Source organism: Python bivittatus, unplaced genomic scaffold (assembly GCF_059951505.1).
Source record: "Python bivittatus isolate LINGU-HERP-01145 unplaced genomic scaffold, Pbiv_v1 ctg000080_np1212, whole genome shotgun sequence".
NCBI lineage: Eukaryota > Metazoa > Chordata > Lepidosauria > Squamata > Pythonidae > Python > Python bivittatus.
Genome location: NW_028277035.1, coordinates 7,390,040 through 7,411,926, shown reverse-complemented (window position 1 = coordinate 7,411,926; position 21,887 = coordinate 7,390,040). Strand labels below are relative to the sequence as shown.

Genomic DNA, 21,887 nt, shown 5'->3' with positions numbered 1-21,887 from the left:
AAAACGAATTTGATTATTTTTAGCATGTAATCAGAGACACCTTGACTTGCTTGCTAAAAAGCTACAGTGAAAACCCAGCTACATCAGGGTTTTCAAAGACTATCTGTTGACAGGGAATCAATCCAAGAAGCTGGACACAGATTGGAAAAATGATCTTGCTTTGTAGCTCAGTGGATGACACCTTGACTGGTAACTTGAATTAAAGAGTCCACTTGAAAATATCTTAGCTGGAGATCCCATAACAATGCTATTAATTTGATGCAAATTTGGTGAGGTATGGTGTTGCCATCCAACTGATAAGAAAATGTACAGACGGTCTTAACTTAAAAAAAATGGAAGCAAAGCATATCCAAAGATCAGCACTTCAGAGGAATTTGAAAGGACAATGCAAGCACATGGAAAAACAATGAGTCAGGCAAAATTTTTCTCTCCTATAAACTCTTCCATGTAAAGATTGAATATGCCATGCCAACTATAAAACGTGGCCACCTGTAGTCAAAATTATTGACTAATAAAACTATCAGGTAGCCTCTTACAGAATACATTCTTTCCTAAATAAGGAAGATAAGCCATTCTGGTTAAACTTCATAATGATATTTGTATCCCTGTTTGAACTAGCTTATTTACATAGCAGGGTACACTAAACCTAAATATCCCCAGATTTAGTAGCTGATAAATTGACTACTTATGATTACCCTTTCAGCATATCTTAAGAGAATGATGGTATGACATTTATGGTTATACAACTGTTTTTTCAACAAGTATACAGCTGGAGAAAATAGTCATACTTTTGTGTTAGGAAGTAGAACTGAATCACAGGATCAAAAGAGATCCTATACAGCTGGTGCGGGAATGCTGTTACTCAGAACCTGTCTAATTTATCTCATGCAGATGTTTGGAGACAGACCATCTCATCACCACTCCCATAAATCCATACAGTACACCTGAGAAGTACTATACCCAAGGGGCATATTCCTTCAACTTCAGCAAAACTCTAATGGGAAATACTTGGTTATTATCCCTTAACTTGATTATGGTCGAATGTTGGCATTTATAAATTCCTACAACTACATACTGGACATTATATAGGAAGCCCATTAACCAGCAGAGCCTGCCTTATAAGAAACAGATCCCATCAAGATAGAAGAAATGTTTGTTAAAGTTTAACTTGCCTATGTAAAAAATAAGTTTAAAAACCCTGAAGGTAACAGGACTTTATATTTCTGAATTCCAGTAAATTAAGTTTGCAAACCTTGGCTCTGGAACAGGAAGGAGTTTTCAGGGAAAACCAAGTGCATGGAAGTTTTTAAGCACTTAAAATACATGGAAAAAAACTCTCGCAAAGTAAAGTGCTTTTTTAAATGAATAAAAGGATTGGAATCCTTGCTGAACAGCTGCAAAGGAAGATTATTCAAACTCAGTGAGGGACCCCAACTTTTCTTCCTTTCATTAAAAAAAAAACTCAGGAAGAACACTCTTAGAGTGTGTATGTACACAGTTGATGAATTCTTTACCAAAAGCCCTCTTTATTTGTTAATTCTAAAGTGATTGATGAAACTGCACAGTGGGATTGGGGGGCAGAGGGGCATTTTAAATTTTCCTAGTTTTCTTCACAGCTGGCAGGAATGCCACTAATAAAGTAATCTTCTCTGTTTGATTGGAATTAAGGAAATTGGAAATACAATCTGTCCACATTGAATTAGACTAAGACAGGCTGTATTAGGAGGAGCAACTTTTGTATTTCATGTGCTCAGCTTCCAGATGTAAACCTCCCTTCCCTACTGTATAATATCTTGGTGCAATTTAGAGGGCATTTTGAGTCCTGATCACCTGCTTTTCCACATCAACTGCTTACAGGACCATAACAGTAATAATAATAATAAGCTATTGATGAAAATGCAGAAAAGCACATTTTTTCATAATGTCATGCTCATAGAAAAGAGTGACAGAAGTAGCAAAAGATGACATGCTCTTCTTGCTTGCAGAATTTCTCGGCAACTCTTGCATTAGTTCTCCCTAATGATGTAATTCTAACCATAAGATAGCAAACTTCAGCGAACTAGCAGTTCATTTCCTAGCCCTTGAACTGACAAGAAGATGTTGATATCTACAACACAGGAACTCAAGACATGGCCACAACAATATTGCCTTAAACTCATTTCTGGGATATAGTGTGATGAATCAAAGAAAGGTGCATTTGCTTCTGTCAATCATATGCACAAGGATTTGTCATCAGGCATTCCCATGACAACAAATCCAGCCTACAACAAGTTTAAGAGTTAATCCACCATGACTTCTTTATTCAGAGTAATGCCTCTTGCTCCAGTTCTGTTCCTAGGGCTTACCAAAAACCAGACAATTTGAATAAATAATGCTATAGCACTAGCACCTCATGATCTAAGAGAAGTGGCTAAAACATTCGTTTACAGCACAATGTTCATGTGCTGCTAATGCACGGGCAGTGGTTTTTACAGCATTATTTGCAAAGTTCAGACTGAGTCAAAAGGAGTGTGTAAAGTAATAAAATGCTGGATGTATCAATTAAAACCTTGATACTCCACCAAGTACCGTTTGCTTATGTGTTGATGCTCACAGCAGTGTCATGACGAGGGACACAGCAGGCCCTTAAAGTAGGATGACACATGAACTTTGATCACAGCTGGATTAGGACAAGAGGAGAACAAAAATAAAGGCAGATTCCAATAATATTATCCCAGAGTTTTCTTTTTTTTAAAAAAAAGAAAAAGTCATTCTACTAAAGTAAGAATACAACTTTCAGGAAAAGAGTAGATTGACCATTGTTAAGACCTTTTCAAGGCTTTAAAATCAGCTTCTTTCTATCATAAAAAAAAAACAGCATGGTCTACTTCAGCATATCCATAAAAAGGGACAAAGTGAATATTTTTCTCATATCAAACTAGGATCTATGCAAGTCTTACTTGGACAAAGAAACAAATCTACTTTGAGTTCTTCAGCAAAACAGAATAAGGCCACAATCCTATTTGCATTTACCTGGAGAGAAAATCTCATTAAATGGATATTAATATGATTGCACTATATAGAGAGAATCTGAATTGACTACAGGGGGAAATACTATGCCTACCAAAGTTATAGACAAGCATTCCAGGAAATGCATGCAAATCTGGAAAACTAAGCTACAGTTTGGACTAAAAACAAAACTTTAAGTCCAAAGAGCAATATCCTAAGGGATAAAATATTTCCTATTACTTTGTCATTTCAATGTTCATAATAAGATAATCTGCTGAACTAATGTTTGGTTCAGATGTCCCAAATAATATCCAACTATCAGAATAATTGCCAGCTAAAGAAAAGAAATAAAAACATGTTCTGAGAAGTTTAGCTAGCTGAGGCAAATGACAATGAGAAATAATATTAGGGACAGTATTTATATCCTATGTGATGTGGGAAGTATGAAAAAAGGGGTATGATTTCCAAAACAAAGAGAAATCTTTAGGAGAAATTCTGAGAACACATTTAAAAATTGTGAAGTGTAAGGGATTTTACTGCAGTGACAGACATATTTAAAATATTCAACTTTAAAAGTATGATAGACAAGGCTGATGAATTACAAATGTTTTTGAAAGCAAAATGTCTTAAGTTTAGTTGTAATGGCAAATGCGCCACCTATCAGCTACTAGGGGACATTGCAGCTATGTAGTAACCATAGAGGTCAAGACACCACACATCAAGGTCAACACAAAGAGACATTTTTAATAGTTTGAGTTGAACCAAGTTAACTTTACTTGTAAAAAAAAAAAAGCTAGGAAAAAAAACCTATACAGAACAAAACATTTTTGCTGAACAGCTGAAATGGAGCCTGTTTAAAAGTCAAGGATAAGCATGCCAAAAAATTAAAAATAGTGCTGCAATCATCATTAATATCTGTAGTACATTCTACCAGAAGCAAGAGGTAACAATTGAAGAGATCAATTTTTATCTCTGCAAGACTGTTTGTTGAGGTCAACAGTTCCCTCATCTGTCTGCAAATCAGGGATTGGTCTCTAGGAAGGAAGGAGCACTTACAAGTGCCCTAACTTTCCCAGCCTTCATTAAGAGACATCAGCAGTGGATGGACTGTTGTGAATGACTTAAAATGATTTTCAACTGCAAGGCAGTTACAACATGTTTAAAGAAACAGTTTTGCCCCTCTACAAAAACAGGAGCTGAATCAGCAAAAACACAACTAACTTAATATAAATGCTATCCTAACACAACTAACTATATATCACTGTATCGTGGCCCTCACAAGGTGATTAGACAGCTAGAAGAAACATCACTCCTCCATAACAAGGAGTAAAGAGTTCAGTGCAAGAACAAAAACAAACAAATGGAGAGGGAAAAGGACTAGCAACAACAGCCTGTTGGAACTGCTGGGCAGTATATATGGAACATAACAGGGGTACATGATTCTAACATCTGGATACCAGCAACTTCTTTTTTGGAAGCAAGATCTATATAGAAAGCCAATCATATATGAAAAAAAATTAAGTTTATAAATAGGTGTACCTCTCTTTTAAGTTACTAAACTGGTCTGAAGCCTATCTCACAATCTAAATGTATTCATAACAAGAGGAGAAAGGGAACCCCACAACATGGATAGACAGGTATATGACTTGCTATCTCAAGCTAAAAAGTGCAAAGTAAACAAGACATTTGGAGGTGAACAAGCAAAGTTGCATAGATAGACTTGGGAGGAGGGCCATTAATAAGTTGTTTATATAAGTTGTTTATGTTTAAAATTTTTCAACTTTTTTCTTTGTAAAAAGAATTACTTTTGAAGACTGTGTCTGAACAGCCTTGGGACTGAACAGCATTGCTACCTCTCAAGTACAAACAGAAAAATCAATAAACTGTAAATCAGAGTGAGTTATTTCTATGCATTAAGCACACAAGGCCATATAGAAATAATGTATCACAACTCACCAGAAATCATGTGCAAATCAGATGCCATCCCCTTACTTATCAGTTCATACTGGAAGCCTGTAATCTTCCGACTAATGTCCTGCTGAGGGGTAGCCTCGACAAAAAGCCCACCTTGGTCAAAGTTGAAGCAATGCACTCTAGTAGGCCTGTGATCTCCATCTTGGACCAGTAGTTTCAGTTCTCCAGTTTTTTCCAAATAAATATTTGCTCCTGCAGAGTTCTTGAAAGGTTTTATGCAAACAGTCCAATGTTTGGAAGAGGATATAATATTGGGTCGCAGGTTGATTATCAGTGCTCCGGTGGGATACATCCATTCTATGGTTCCTTCAGAACAACGGAGGTAGACTTGTTCAACATCTTTTCTGTGGGACTCATGAGTTAATCCACTAGGAAAAAAGAAAGATGGATTTATTCTACAGAATATTATAGGCACTCAGATAAAACCCATTGTGAAAACTTGAAAGAAGATTGTAGAAAACTGCAATGCAATAACTTTTAAGAGTTTAGAAAGGTTTCCAATTCCATCAAATAGTCAAATTAATCATGTCTACTAACATCATGTTCACTCCAATCCCATGGAGTGAAGTTCAGATTAAGTTCTTCCATAAAACAAATTAAGCAACAAGGCCAAGCTGTTCAGGAGAAAAATGGATTCAACACAACTCTCAGCCTCAAGTCCAACCCTATATGACAATCATACCAACCAAAATGATGAATGCATTTATGTTGCAACATCAGATTTCCAGTAGATTTTATTAAAAAGTAAACAAAACAAATTTAATAAAATATAAAGGTCTTCTGCAGAAATTAGCTGTGGGAGATATGATTTGGAGGGTGGGGAGAAAATGAGAGACACTAGGACAACATACATTTTTTTATTTAAGGTGAAGTACCTGACATTACTGGAATGCAGCAAAATACACTGTTCAGAGGTTTCATGAGGAAGCTCCGAGAAACTTAACTTTTAATTGTTAGAATAATTGGACCATCACTTTACCAGCTGCAAAGTAAGCTTGGCAGCCATAGCAAGAGCTTACAGGCTTGTGGGAGAAGGGGCTAGTTCTTGATCTTCATACATTTGCATAGGGAAACTTCTGACAGATTTGAGAAATGCAACTCTCAGTGGGACATTTGAAATATTGCTTGTTTTTAGTGTTAAGTGGTGATCTGATGTGTATGGTATCAGATTCCAAGAGTATTCTTCTCAAAGTATCAGTGCATTGTTGTGGCAGCCAGTTAAACTCAGAGCTGAATCCAAACCACTTCTCAAGGCCCCAACTGCCTGATCCTACCAATTCTGTGTTCCTCATCACCTACATTTATCAAACGAGAATTGTAATTACAGCCTAGCCTGTAGGACTGCTTCATGGCTGAATGCAGCCAGGATAACGGTCATGGTAGGAGAACTACAGTGTTTATAGAAAGTCCTACTTGAAAGTGTGAATTTGCTATTTCTCCATAATAAAGTCAGTGCAAGTGGCTCAGAGGCATACTATGTTTGTTCCAAAATACAAAAAAAAAAAAATCCAACACCAAAAACTGAGCCCTGAAATTCATTAACCCACATATAACCTATACTTTATCAATGGCTTTAATGTAATTTCCTGAGTGGAAGAAGTTCCCACTTCAAAATACCATGGATCATTTGAAACTTCTCCAGTACCAAAATGTGACCTTTCAGTTTGAAAGAAAAGCAAGGGAGTATTATTGCTTTGAAGTTTTAGCAATAAGTGACTCTGGTACTACGCACAAACACAGGTCTGCAAGCTTTTCTTGTGACTAAAAGCAAAGAGGGAGCATTGTTTTCATTGAAGTTAATGATATCAAAGAAACCATAGAGGAGTAAAGGAGAATTAGGGAGACAAGCAAGTCAGGATACAAATCCACCAAGTTCCTACTGAATAGATGATTCACAACACTGAATGCACTTCAAAACAACTTGAGCCGACTTGGCTAAAAGATCATGACCTAGTTAAAGCTTTTGGAATTGGTGGAAATGGAGAGCTATCTATGGCTTGAAAGATTTGGTGAAGACAGAAAACATCTGCATAGAGAGAGGTGAGATGATTCATTACCAAAAGGTGTTAAGAGGTCTGATGGACTAACAAATCTTTCTTTTCCTGACAAATATGGAGATATCAAATGCCTGTACTGAGAACAAAGCCACTTTTCTAATCCCACATCCATATAGCCAGTTCCAGGACCAACTGCCAAATCATCTGCTGTTCCTCTTATTTATGTAAAGGATTATTCAATTTATTATACCAAGCAAGTTAACTCCCCATATTTTGAAGCAAACCTACATTCAGGGTGGGAAGAGGCTATTGACACTTATCTTGTGTTTTATGTATATAAAATGATGTTAGTTAGGTTTCAAGCCAAGGATAAATGGCCAAAGTTCTTACATAGATAAGACCAAGGGTCATAGCTTATTTTAGCCCAGTTGCTGATAGAAAACTATTACTGAATATCCATGGAGTATTTATTTAGTTTTACCTATGCATGAATATAAGGCCATATAATACAGTTTAAGGCTGTTAACCTAAACGGAAAAACTTCAGAATGACTTAGCCCCACCCACAGACAAGAAGTTGCATCCTTTACTTCCAAACTGAGATATGCCAACAATATTCATTCTCATAAAGTGAAACACGTATTGACAGCTACAGTACTTATGAATATATAACTGTGGTTCCCCTTTTTGTTCAGAACAATGTTATTTATAACTACTAATGGGAACTTCAAGCATTTCTAAGGCAAACCTGCTGTAGGGACAGTGTGATAACTTAGAAAAAAACCAGTTTCTTTAGAGGAACTTAAGTAGAAGGCCTGGCATTTACACCTCTGTTATCACTGAAATCTTTAACTTTGAAAGCCGGATACCACAGATTAGTGGCAGCTTGTACTTTAGACCTCATCTGCTGCCACAGTAACAAATACAACTTCTGAAGTTACACTGTCAGAAAGAATATGCTATAATCCTGCATACAACAATGGGATAATCACTTCTGACTGTATAAAAATCTTTAGGAAAAAAAAAAAGCCAGAATTTTGAAGGCAGGCAATTAGGGCTGGGCAAAAAGACTTCATAATTCAGAGCACATTTGTTTATGCTGGCCAGGGGGTACTGGGAGTTGTAGTTCAACACATCTGCAGGGCACACAGCTGTCCTAGGATATACGAAGTTCAACTGCTCCAAGCTTCAGAAAAGCCTAATTTTGAAAGCTACCAGTTGTTAAGAATTGTCACATACGCATTAATGCGTATTTATTCATCACCAATCTCAACAGATTCTAAGCCAAGATCACCAATTCATGCTAGAAAGAGGAAAGGAAAGATACTTTGCAGCATCAGTAACAAGACCGGAAGCCTATGCTCCTCCTGATGTTACTGAACTAAAACTGTGAGTCTCTCTCACCACTGGCCATGCTGAACTTGCCTTTCCAGAAGGCCAAGCTGAATCTGTGACCTCTATATCCCATCACTCTCATGGGTTCATTCTTTTTTACTCGTAGCAGCAGCCTGATGGATTAGATTAAGATTTAGTAGTACGGCTGTGCAGTGTTTCAAAGGAAAAAAAAAGTTTTGGAAACAGGGGAGAGCACACACACAGCACTTGCCTAGAACTCCTGCAACCAAGCATGTCTCTTCCCGGGATCATAGAAGGCAGCTGTGTGATATTAGGAGAAACACAGCTACTTTAAGGAACTGCTGATAGGGGTGGGATGAGCCCCTCCATGAACACTGAAGCCCCTTTGGGCCTTCAACTCTAAAGTATTGCAAGGCACTATTATTTAGTCCAACATCTTCCTTTCCATGGTGGCCAACAAAAATTTTACTGAAAGCCCATGAGTAAGACATGAGGGCAACAGTCATGTCCCACTATTGCTCTCTACTGACCAGTACTCAGAGGCATATGCCTATTACTGGACATCATGCACAGTCATTAATGCATTTAAGAAAGATACAGGTAGCTGTAAGGAAAAGCTTCCATGCATCCAACTGTATTGACAGGCAGGAATTCTACCAAGGTTCCAGGCAGGATTTTCCCAATCCTACATGGAGATGCCAGGGATGGGACTTCAAACCACAAAGCTTCAGCCCACCCCATAATACTCTGCTGGCCAGAGCAGCCCAGCTTAAACCACAGCCACCTGTTTGGGTGGTCAGATCCATCTATTTTTCAGACATCTGATGTTTTCTTGTGCAATTGCAAGTGTCAGCAAGCATGTGTCATTCCCCGAAACTAAAACATTTAATGACAGATTTGGGGGGGGGGGAAGAGAGTTGGGTAAGCCCCACAACAGGGAAGTGAGTCATGCTGCTCACACACATCCCTTGTGGCTGGCATTCAGGACACTGACAAGCCCAGAAGAGAGACTTCATTCATCAGTAGAGTAATATATTAATGGTTTAGTGTTGCAGCTGAGAGACAGATATAAATCAGGAATACTGCCTCTGTCCTGTATTTTATGAAGTGACTTAGCAAGTCATGTACTTTCGGCTGCCCCCCCCCCAAATAACATTGCCATTTGATGTTACAGAGGTATTGTTGCCACTAATTTTAGGGAGAGATATGGATATGGCCTTATCCCCACACAATCTCCTTAATAATCCTCTCCACATCTAAATCAAATGGTATAGTAGGTTAGGATGCCAGCACTGCAGGAATGCTTGGTCTTTTTAAAGAAATCTTGGGAGACATCTACAACCCAATGCCCATTTTCAAAAATGGTGCACATACATGATTAGAGCTATGCATGCACATTTATGAACTTTACTAAAAAAAAAGAAAAGAAAAGGTAAATCAGGTATGAAAGATGTGAAAGAGGCTACATTTAATGCATGACAAACAGAAAATGGTTCCAATGAATCTCCTGTCTGGAATATCCTTCGGTCTAAAAAGGACACTGAGATACAGTAATGTCTGTAATATACTTTTGACATTTATAACTATAGATATACAAAATAACTTTATGTGAATTTGTGAGTAATATGAAGTATAGATTTTTGATTCAGTGGCCACAGCAATTTCTATGTAGGAACCCACAAATATTTTCAAGCAGTAAACCATACTGATGTTAAGAGAAGTTGGTTCTAGGTCGATTCCAAGACTGCTGCCTAAGAAGTGTTTGCTTTGTTACACAAAGTAATTGCAGCAAACCACACTATCAGGAATGTGGTAGCAAAACTGTAAATGGTTCCCAGTATCAGGTGAACTTTGTTTTAGGTACAGGTCTTATAAAACTATCTGATGGTATTCAACAAGTGTTCCATGCCACTATTTTCAGTGACTTATCTTTCTAGATAATGGAACTATTTTGCTACAGGGCATGTGACAATTCTTAACATGTGAGATAATCTGTGATAACTAGAGTTCACCCTTCCCCCAAAGTAATTTCTAAAAAAGGATCCTCTCTCCCAGAAAACAAAACAAAACACACACACACACAGAGCTGAAAAATCTGATCCCCATCATTTAAAACTTCTGCTATTGCCCAAACATTGCCTATTTCCACTCATTTAAACCTTCCAATTTGAAGTAAGCATAAATTCAATGAAATAATTCACTGCTTTCCATTTATTTAAAAATAAAATGCTTTGAAAACTTCAAATACAGATTGCAGATGCTCATCATTTAGTTTGGGATTCATAACTTAATGAAAGCCTTTTCAAAAGCTGTGATCTACAGAAGATTTTGAAAACCATAGCGACACATTAAAAGTATTACTGTACAGCACAAGAGGGGGGAGGAGGGAATCAGAAGCAGCAAGAGGAGAACTTAGGAGCCAAGGAGTTTTAAAGATTTCACAACCATGACGATTAGCATAGCTGTGGCAGCTAAGGAATTACTCGCAGAGAACTTGCCATTAGCAATCCTGATTTAAATTTAAAGTAACAACAGTGACGTTATGCCACAGGTGTAAGAAACCAGACTCAGCTCAGAACATTTCTTCTGAGATCGGTGTTGTACAATAGCAGGTGAACTCAGGAGAACGTTAAACACCCCTTTGGAGACCTCCTTGCACGCACACACACGCACGGACGCCAGTTTTACGGTTTCCAGGGAACAGCTTCCAAACGTAGACAGCAAAATACTCAGGTCTCCAATCTTAATGAGTCTCCCCAGCCCCCAGAAAACTCAAAAACAGAAAACTCCCTAAAACTCCGGAATCCAAGGCGTTTTAAGGAAATAAACGAGCCCCGCGCTCATCAGGTGTTAAAGAAAAAGTAAACACGTCACAAGCGGAGGAAGGAAGGATTATTGGAGTGACTGAAATAAAAGCTACACGCTGCAAAAATAAAAGCCCAGAGTCGCAACTTTGACAAGGGCGAAACAATCTTCACATATACGCAAACATACTGATAAACCCTTATCCATTTTTCCTCCTCAAGGGCGGCTGAAAAAGCCTACCGAGTTACACTCAAGTTAGTGCAAAAAGGTAGGAGGCTACCAAGCGAGGAGTTCCTGAAGTATGTTGTTCTGGTGTTGGATTGCACAGATGTGGAGGGTGCTGCGGTGGTCAGTAGAGAAACTCTACCTTTGTCTGCTGAGCGCTCTCCGTCTTTCCCCCCGCCCCTCCTTCGCTCGTTGCTTTGGCAATATACTCATCCTGAACACTCCTGGAATGTTAATCAAACTGTCCCTCTCCTTCTTCCTTCCAATAAATCAGAGCAAACAGCCGAGAAAAAAAGAAGGGATTTCTTTTATCCCTTTGCAACGATCAAATCCATGTGTCCTGGAGCTTCTGGGGCTAGGCAAGCCGACACGGAATTATGCGCCCCTTCCCTGCCCTTCCCGAACTAAACTTCTCTGAAGAGCGGTTTCGAGAACAGCTAAGACCCCCCCCCCCACCCCCGCAACACGCACACCCGGCAGCTCTAGGATGAAGCGGGCGAGCGGGGGTGGGGAGGAAGAGTACTAGTTCTCCTGGATCCAAGATTTCCAAGCCTCGCATTCGTTTCGCTATTAACACCACTCAAGCGCTCCAACCGCAACAGGGAGAAAGAGGCTTTTGGGGAAAAAAGAGAAGCGATCCTCTGCGAACAAAGTCGGCTTCCCCCATCCCCCCAATAAGAGGAAGGAGAGCTCCCCAAAAAGTCCTTGCCCTCTTTAAAGGCAGCGTTGATCGCCTCTGACTGAGCAGCGCCACCCCAGAGAAAGGAAGATCGGGTCGAGCAGGGGTGTCCTAGATTCCGCTGGAGCGCACCTTGGGAAACAGATCCCAGGCACGGGGATATGCCCGGACAAAGACCCAACCTTTGGAAACACACCTTACAGCGGCGGCGAATCCGCGAACCCCGCGGAGCCCCTGCCCAGCGCGCTCTTACCTTCCTCTCCAAGTGCACAAGTCGCTCGAGTACTGCGCCGTGCAGCCCCTGTCCAGTACCAAAAACCCCAGCAGCAGCAGCAGCGGTGACGGCGGCGGGAGCAGCAGCCCGGGCGCCGGGGCTCTCCGCATGTTCCCCGCCGGGCTGCTCTAGAACGGGTCCACCAGAGGAGAGAAGAGGAGAGCGCCCGTAGCCTGCGCTACATGGCGAGAGGACACCAGCCCTGGAGCAAGTCGCTAGCGCGAGCCCATCCCCGCCGCCCGGCCACTCGGCTCAACAGTGCCCTCGCTCTCCTACCCGGCGCTCGCTCCGCGTCCCAGGCTTAGTGGAGGGCGGGGAGCCGCTGCGCCTCGGAAACCACCCACTCCAGAGACTGCGGCTAAAACGCGCAGTGGATTTTTGTACGGAGCGGATTCCGTGCCCTCCTGGCCTTCTAAACTGCTTTCCTAACTACGCACGAAGAAGCTCTCACCGCTTTCAGAGGAACAGCAGCTAGCCGAGCACGAGCACGAGCACGGGCGGCTTTCCTCGTGGGAGAACCCTCGCGACTGTCACCGCTCCAGTTTTGGTGTTTAACAAACAGGAAGCTAAGAACATTGACATTTCTGATATGAGGGTTGCTTTTTTAAAAACTGCACGTTGTTTAAAATAAGAAAATTCAAGGCAGCCAATGATGTCAGACACGCAACATGGAAAAGCCTCGATATTAAACAAAACTAATAATCCGAGAAGCAACTGTAAAGACTGAACTGAGGGGGGAAAGCATGCCCCATTTAACTGACAGCTTCTTTTGGTACAACTAGGGCAAGACTGGGCCCAAAATCCAGGGCTGTACATCACACACCCTCCAAATGTTCACCAAAGAGCAGCAGGTGAGGGGCCAAGAGCGAACAGGTCCATCGCAGACACAGGACAGGCCTCTAGGATGATGCTATTCATCAAAGCATCAACAATGTTTCTCACTTTAGTATTTCTACTTTAACTACACAGGATGTGCCCAAAGTCAGACTCCATAGACAATTTATTATATAAATTGGTTGCCATTTTCTTCTAAACATTTCCTTACTCATTTGATGCAGGACCTTTGAACACTAACTTAAGTACAGTAACATTTTCTCTGAAAAAAAAGAATAATAAACATATTGTGATTGGCCCATGGGGCCTGATGTTTGATACACCCTTTATATTATTACTTTTTATTAAAAAAAATTAAATTTATTATACCCAAGCAAATGTTTTAGGTATCAAGGCAGCTGCAAAGTAAACTCCTTTATATTCCTAAGTCATGGTGGGGCCATGCTTAAATGGGTATAAAATGTGAAATTGCACCTGCTCAGTGTCTTTCATTCAATCTCTTTAAAAAAAATAGGTTTGCACACAGGTATGTAGAAGTAGTTGTAATGCTGAGGAGACTCCCAGACAGGGGTCCAGATCCAATTATTAATTAAACTGACCCCTCCTGCAACCACTGTGATCAAACCCCATTGAGGGCTATTTCCATTGTTCTATGGAGTTGCATACTGTAGTTTGTTGGGCGTACAGAATTCCTATTTGCACTGGGAGGTCTTAGGTGTTCACTGGGGGGGACAACTGGTTCAGTGCACCTCCCAGCATTCCATCTGGGCATCAGCATGCAGTTAAGGATAGGTGGCTTGGCAAGTTACCGTTCTGAAAAACACCAGCACTTTTAAAAAGTTATCTTAAAGTGGAGAAAAGGTTTTATTTTGAACACAAAACTAGTGGGAAGGATGAGACCATATTGGAGCAAACAATGACATGTTTGTTGGGACATTATCATGCAAGTGATGCATATAAATGTAATAAACAAATAAACCTAGGTACTTGCCTCCAATGTCATAACATGAGTGATGCGAATCACATAATTGCATTGCTGGATGAGGCACAAATGATGGCTGGCAGACAAGCCCCAATTTACTGAATCCTATTTAGATTAAGATTTTAATCTTAAGAAACACAACTCTGGGTGGCTCTCAGTATGCTCATGTATTGGCCAGGAAGGTCAATTCAACAAGATACCATATTCATTGATATCAAAAGTTGGTAAGAGGTCCAAAAGAATATGCAGGACAGCATCTTCTGGTCTCTCTTACAGCAAATATCCATCAAGAAAGGCAACACAGGTTCAATATCATATTGGAACCTGATGCTAGAATAAAATGGATCAGAATAATTGGTTTCCACTTGAGAGTACTATATTCCACTCTAAAAATCACATCTACTTACAGACAAAGCACCTGCTAATCACATCTACTTACAGATTAAAGTGCTTGCTAATCAAATCAACCACAAGTGGCTGGCTTCACTCATTGTACTAAACTACATTACATTTCTTGTTTAATTTTCATTCAGAATATTGTGTGAACCTAACCACTGTGGTTCATAAACTCAGCTAATTGGGCAAACCCAGCCAGCTATGGTCTTCTCAGCAAACCCTTATTTAAAAAACTGTAGCTTAGCACATGCATATCAGTGAACAGTTACTGATCTCTGCAGGCATGATTTATTACTAATAGCAATCTGCAAAAAAATCTGATTCATCAAAGCAGGCACATCTTATTTCAAGCTTGAACAGAAAACTCAGTTTTAATGAATAACAGAGGGGTACAGTTTTCATTCAAGATCTATTTATTCTGTATTATTTGTGAAGTGTGTACAGCTTCTTCCTGGATATTTTTAGTTATAAATATACACACATTTGTCTACATGTCTGTGGATGTGGATGTATATGGTACACACCTGTACACACAGATTTCTGATGTAAGTTGAACTACAAGCCCAGTTAAAGACCTGTTTCTGAACCTGAATGAGACATTTAAAATAATGTTGATGTGGCAATTGGAATTCTGATGTGTTTGTTTATGGTGTTTACTTGGTTGTGTAATTCAGGAGCATCAACAACATGGTCTTAAGTGGTGCATCAGTGCACCACATGAAAAACTTGATTGGCACAAGTATTATTTAAAGACATCCAGATAGGTCTGAGCATTTCTGGCCTCATACAACATAAATATGTATATTATACAGGAGTTGGCATCGCATGGCAATAGAAGAATGGTGGAGATGAACAAGTGTGGCCGTGTACACAATACCATCATAAAGCTTAGCAGCAGAAAGACAATGCTACTCTAAATTTAACCTTTTTTACTGAACAGTGCTCTCAGAATGGGGCAAAAGGAGGTGAGAACTACACATCATTTTTTAAAGGACATGTGCTAGAGTGCGTTATGTATAGGAGTCCTTCAACAGACTTTGGAAGGAAATCTTATTCCTTCAAGTGCCTATGGGACTAAAGCTGTCCATGAGAAAGAGAGAGAAAGCAGAAGAGAGAGAGAGGAGTGCAAGTGACAACCATTATATAAACTTGTTCATCTTTGTCCCTTCCTTTCCCAGACTATTACTACCTATGACATTTTGGGAAGAATCCTGAAAGAGTTTTTGTTTTTAAATCATACTGGATTGTTGTGAAAAATGGGATTTAAATAACTGTAGCAAAAACAACACTACCACCACCAACTATTGAGACTTTGAATCCCATTATCCCTACCTAGTGCTTTTACTTGACCTGCAGGCTGTGGATAATGAGGATTGTAGTCCAAGAAATATGGCAGGCACTGCCTGAAGGAAGACTGAAGGGAAATCAAAGACTTCTTACTACAGTCAGTAAATTCACATCTGAATTTAAATAAAACAATGCATGGCTTAGTATGTTTAAAATTAGAAATGTCGCTCCCAAATAATAATTCCCAAGACTTGTCTTAAATTAGCTATTTCCAGGCAACTATGGAAATCAAACAAATCTTGCCCTCAATATCTTATTCTCATAGTATTGAAGTGGTAGTTGGGAATATAACGCTCCCCTCACTTGCTAGACACAGAGACACCAAGATCGCCATTAGCATCCCAAAGCTCATGAGCACAGTGGGGAAAGCCAACTGCAGAAACCAGTCCCTACAGTGTAGTTCATCAGCACCGGTACTGGTTTGTAAACACCCCACTACAGTCCTGGTGGTATTCTTAATACTTGTGAAATATAGGTTAGTCTGTTCTGGTTTGTGAATTATGTTCCCATAGTGCTTATGATGGAGAAGGCTTCAATCTTATAGTTGTATTACCATCCATTTGTGGATTTTTTTTTTCCATGTCAATTTTGTATTGCAAATTAGGGTTTTTGTTTGTTTGAAAAACCAAATCAGTTGATTGCAAAGTTCCATTGTGGCTTACATTTAATTACATCAAATGATGATGCAGTAGCTGAAACATCTAATTTCCAGACAAAAACAGTATCAAGCAGCAGCATTCTGAGATCAGATATTACACAATACTTTATTTTCTTGGGCATGTCCCATAATGTGAACTTGCATTCTCAGGACCTTAATTTTCTTTTCAAGAATGCTTTATATCCCACAAGATTCTGGCTGCAGGAACTAAGAGAAGGAGGAGAAGAAGGAGAAGGAGAAGAGAAGGAGGAGGAGGAGGAGGAGAAGAAGAAGAAGAAGAAGGAGGAGGAGGAGGAGGAGGAGGAGAAGAAGAAGAAGAAGAAGAAGAAGAAGAAGAAGAAGAAGAAGAAGAAGAAGAAGAAGAAGAAGAAGAAGAAGAGAAGTAAGCTCAGCTTTTTAGTTACACATAAGATTACATGTATGTTTACACTTAGTGCAGTGTTATCAGACTCCACTTCTAAAAGATTGCTTATCACAAACATCAGCCCATGTCATAATTCCACGTATTAAATAAACAGACCTGGTCACCTGAATACAATGCAAAGAAACTCTCAGAAGATTTCTACATCCAACTGACTTATCCATAATTCTTTCTTCAAGGTTCTCTATGAAACATTTAACGAAATGAAGAGAGGCAGATCGAGAGATGCCTAGTTGGTTAAAGTTTCATAGAATCTCTTATGTGCCTCTTACGTTTTATAGAATAACACTCCTGTAAGTAAATCACTTGAGCTTAAGAGCACTTGCTATCAGGACTTTTCCTGCATTTTTTTTCATGAGCGTATGTACAATCACATATAAACAAATGCATAAAAAGGATATCCAGTGAAGCAGTAGCATCCACGGGGGATGGGGGCATGTCTCCAAAATCTGTAAGCACCACATCACCATCCAAGCTATGGCCCTTTTATACCTGCAGATGCTCAAGCAACAAATAGGATGTTTTCCTAAGGTGTGGATACACGTGCTAGATTATGTGCTGAACTAAGCTAAAGAGGGTAAATTAGCTCATTGGCAAATATTGAAATGGAACAGTGTAAGTTTTACTTTAGCCACAAAAATTTACAGAAAGAAAAATGGTTGGTTAGTATGTTGCCACCATCACTTTAACAATAGACTGGCATGCACCTGCCATAATCATGATGGAGCGAGGAAAGAGGAATTGTGGTTCACCAGTAAGGAATCGGAAGCTGGGGAAACAGCGGGACAGTCTTTCAGAAGCATAAACAAAATAAGGGACTTTGGATTTCAAGGCCCAAAATAATATAATTAAAGCAACCTGCTGTGCTCCAGATTTGTTAAATTCCCATCTTTGGCCATGTTGGCAAGGTACCATTGGCGTTATAGTTTAGTACATTAAAAGAGAACCAGACTGGGGAGGTTGAACATAAAGGGTTTAACTTTTGAGGTTGTTTAGGATCACTAGGAAATTCACAGTGATCACAGCTCCCCCTTTCACCAACTCTTGGCTGTGTCTTGTTTGAATGGGACTGAGAAATCCAGTGTGTATTGCTGCTTTTTTGGAAGATGAGCATAGAGAAAGAGGACTTTGGTGAATGGGAAGCTACACATTTTTTTTCTTTTCTTTTTATTATTTTGTGCTGACTCTTAATATATTATATTGATTCAATATAGTAATATTTGTACAGTATTAATTATGACATTCTATTGTTTAGATAACTTATTAGTAGTTAACTTATTAGTTAACTAGTATTAGAAATAAAAGAGAAAGAAATATTCTATCAGCGTTAATTACAATTTAGGATATCGATATTACAAGCATAACATTATTTTACTTTATCCAATGAAATTGAATATAATATTAGGGGAAAAAAAAGACTGTTGCAGATTACATCATAGTATTTGTTGTACAATAAAAATTTCAGTCTTGAGCGAGTTACTTAGTACTGAAGTCTTCATTGTATAATTGTGGAAGCTGCACATTATTAATGTGCACCCAGTCGAGCAGAGTGGGTAAGCTGTGGACCCCGTTGACGAAAGAATGCCGACTGGCGGGGCCAGAAGGAGAGCCTTCTCTGTCGTAGCCCCCGCCCTCTGGAATACACTCCCCCCAGAGGTGAGGCACGCCCCTACTCTCTCGACCTTCTGGAAAGCAGTTAAGACCTGGCTCTGCCAACTTGCATGGGGCAAGAAAAGGGGCAACCAACCCTGGGGGTGGCTAGCACCTTGAAGATGCTCCTGTATGTTAATATCTTTTCTACCAGCAGCACCTTGGAAGATATTATTATTTATGTATGTATATGGTTTTTATTGTATTTTTATTGTATTTTTACATTATTTTACTGTATTTTAATTAATATTTATTTTTTATTTTTAGTGTAAACTGCCCAGAGTCACTTCCTAGTGAAATGGGTGGTGGCCAAATTTGAAATAGGAAGGAAGGAAGGAAGGAAGGAAGGAAGGAAGGAAGGAAGGAAGGAAGGAAGGAAGGAAGGAAGGAAGGAATTGTAGGTTATGGTGTAGCACAATGTATGGAACAAGCCAAGGACCTTCGTGTATTCAGGATCAGATAAAACAGTCTTATTGGCCTTATTCACATACTGTAACACATTAACAGCTCAGTTAAAATGCTTTCCACTCATTCATAAACCACCAGAAAAATAAACCAGCATATATTCTGCTGTACCCATTGCCAATTCCCATTGCCTCTTTTCTAGTTTGCAACCAGGGGACTTCATCCACATCTGTCAGTCTACTTACCTACCTACCTACCTTCCTACCTTCCTACCTTCCTACCAACCTACCTATTTGATTTAGGCACTGCCCAACTCCAGACTGACTCTGGGCAGCTCACAGTATACAGATGAGATAAAAAATGTACAGTCTACATAAAACACAGTTAACAAGAAGGTGAATCTGGCCCACAACACATCCAACAAGGGGTTCCAACCCCCTAGCCTGGGAGAAGAGCTAGGTCTTTAAGCCCTATGGAACACCGTTATGGTGAGAAACACCTGGATCTTAGGGGGACCTCATTCCAGTGGGCAGATGCTGCAACAGAAGGGAAACTTTCTAGGTCCCGATAGAGGACACTGTTCAATCAAAGGAACCTGGAATGCGCCAACCCTGTTGGTTTGAACTGGCCAGATAGAAAACACAGGAGATAGGCAGTTCCTCAAGTAACCAGGCCCTATGCCATGTAAGGCTTTATAGATTATAACCAGTACCTTGAATCATACCTGGAAGCAAGCTTGCAACCAGTGCAGCTCACAAAGCAGGGGTTCATATGAACATACCAAGGCATGCCCATCACTGCTTGCCTCATTGCATTCTAGCTCAGTTGAACCTTCTGAGTGGTCTTCAAGAGCAGCCCCATGTAGAACATGTTGCAGTAATCAAGCTGTGAGGTGATTAGGGCAGGAGTGGCTATCTGAAGGACCTCCCGATCCAGGAAATGGTGAAACTGGTACAGCAAATGAAGCTGTGCAAAGGTTTTTCAGGCTTTTGCAAAGGTTCTTCCAGCTGCTCATTGAGCAGGAGCTGTGAATCCAGTAAGACTCCTAGATTGTATACCACATTTGAATGGGGAAGTGCAACCTCTTCCATGCAGGGAAGACTGGTCTCTATTCCTCTATGTCACCAACTATACTGGCAATGGTTTTGATAGATGTCAGAATCTTAAGCAAGACCATTTGTCCAAGTCCTCCCCACTCAATTTTATCTGATTTTTTGGGGGGTGGGTGGGCAGATGTACTTTGGCTTAATTAATTAAACAGAACAGAAAAAGAAAAAATAAAATACCATCACCACCAGTATGTATTATAAGATCTTTCTGTACATTTATATACATGTATGAAATTTTACACAACAGTTTTAATAAAGCATGACTATATTTCATTGCAATCATCCCTACTTAGTCTACAGCTGGAAGCAACTCATTTGTACATGGTGAGTAACAGCAGAACTTCAGCCCACTGGGTAATTGGGGCCATAAATTTTATCTTTCCACAGTTGAAGGACAACTCTCTTGATGATAAGAAGGGCATGGAGAATCCATTTCTGTTGTCTGTCATTTTCCATGTAATGGGTTGGTAGATCAGCTGCTCCATAAGATTGGAGATCTGGTGTCTTTCAAAGAGTTGTCTCCCCCACTTTACCTACCATTTCTCCGAGCTACACTAGCTGATCCCCAACTTGGGAGAAGTGGCAGGAGAAATGGGTTAGTCAGTCAAAGTTCTGAACATTTTAAAAATACATCCACTAGCAGCCCACCAGCAACACTTTTCCAGTGCTTCTTAACCGGCCTATTTTTAAACAGAGATTTGGTGCTGTTTTTGTGATTTGGAAATGTGCAAATACCTGTTTTAGAAAAGCTTGACTACCAGCAGACAAGTGCCTAGGGGATTGCACAGTGTTGCAGAAGTCCTGTTTCTTCATCATGTATGGGTACCTACAGAGGCAAATGACAGTACATGCAACGGAATGTCATCATACAATTGCTGCGACTTACATACTTGTGTTAAACATTTGGATACAAATATGTAATGGTGGCATTTGCATGACAATGTCATTGTGTGTGTGCCATTATTTGTAATATGCCACTGCCCCCAGCACTTACCAACTATTAGTTGGGCCAATTCCTCTTTTTAAATCAGGTCTTAAAGACAGAGATCAGCTCAGAGACCTGGTGGGTGCAAGGAGAGAGGCTGGTTTGAAATACCATGAATGTTTGCAGATTGGGATCCTCTGTCTAAATCTAGGCATTATGATGGAGAAGCCATTAACTGTAAGTGGTAACTTTGGTTTATTGGTTAAGCAGAACTTAATGTGGTCTGGTGTTTTATCTGTTCTTAAATAAATAGTTAGTTTATGATGATGGGAAAATATTAATGCAGGAATGGTACTAAAATGCAACTACTTCTTCACTGCTTCACTTTTGTCTTTCATACTTAGAAGTATGCCAAAGGGAGGAAAGAAAGGATTAGCCTTTCCAGCTGCTATATGGGGGTTTTTGTTTTGTTTTTGTTGCATAATAAATAAATAAATAAATAAATAAATAAATACTGGCTGACCAGTAAGTCCAGCTAGCATTCAATTTGCTGATGTATTAACTAAAAAAGATAAGGGCTCATGGTTCCATGGATGGATGGATGGATGGATGGATGGATGGATGGATGGATGGATGGACAGATAGTCCGTCAGTCAGTCATCTGTGGTTTTTTTTGTAAATAGGGATAAATCTGGTTTTGATTTTCATTAGCCCAGATAGAAATGGAGTTGTTCATAGCTGAGTAGCACAGTCAAGAAAACCATAGGTAAGAATTAAGAAGATGTTTAAATGTGCTCTATGCCATACTTAATGTGTTGCATGAACTTGGTCAATACCTTGATTTTAGGGAATAGGATTGTTCT

The 21,887-nt window shown here is 39.7% G+C and overlaps 1 protein-coding gene across 1 annotated transcript in view; it reads right to left on the bottom strand.

Moving 5' to 3' along the window:
• METRNL (meteorin like, glial cell differentiation regulator) overlaps positions 1 to 12,596 on the bottom strand; it is a 37,094-nt gene extending 24,498 nt beyond the window's left edge. Inside the window, exons 1-2 of the mRNA XM_007431193.3 lie at positions 12,277 to 12,596; positions 4,945 to 5,330 (exon numbers count right to left, since the gene is read on the bottom strand). Of these exons, the coding sequence (XP_007431255.1) occupies positions 4,945 to 5,330; positions 12,277 to 12,407 (517 nt within the window). The 5' untranslated portion in view covers positions 12,408 to 12,596. The remainder of the gene's footprint in view (positions 1 to 4,944; positions 5,331 to 12,276) is intronic.
• Between the last annotated feature and the right edge of the window lie 9,291 nt (positions 12,597 to 21,887).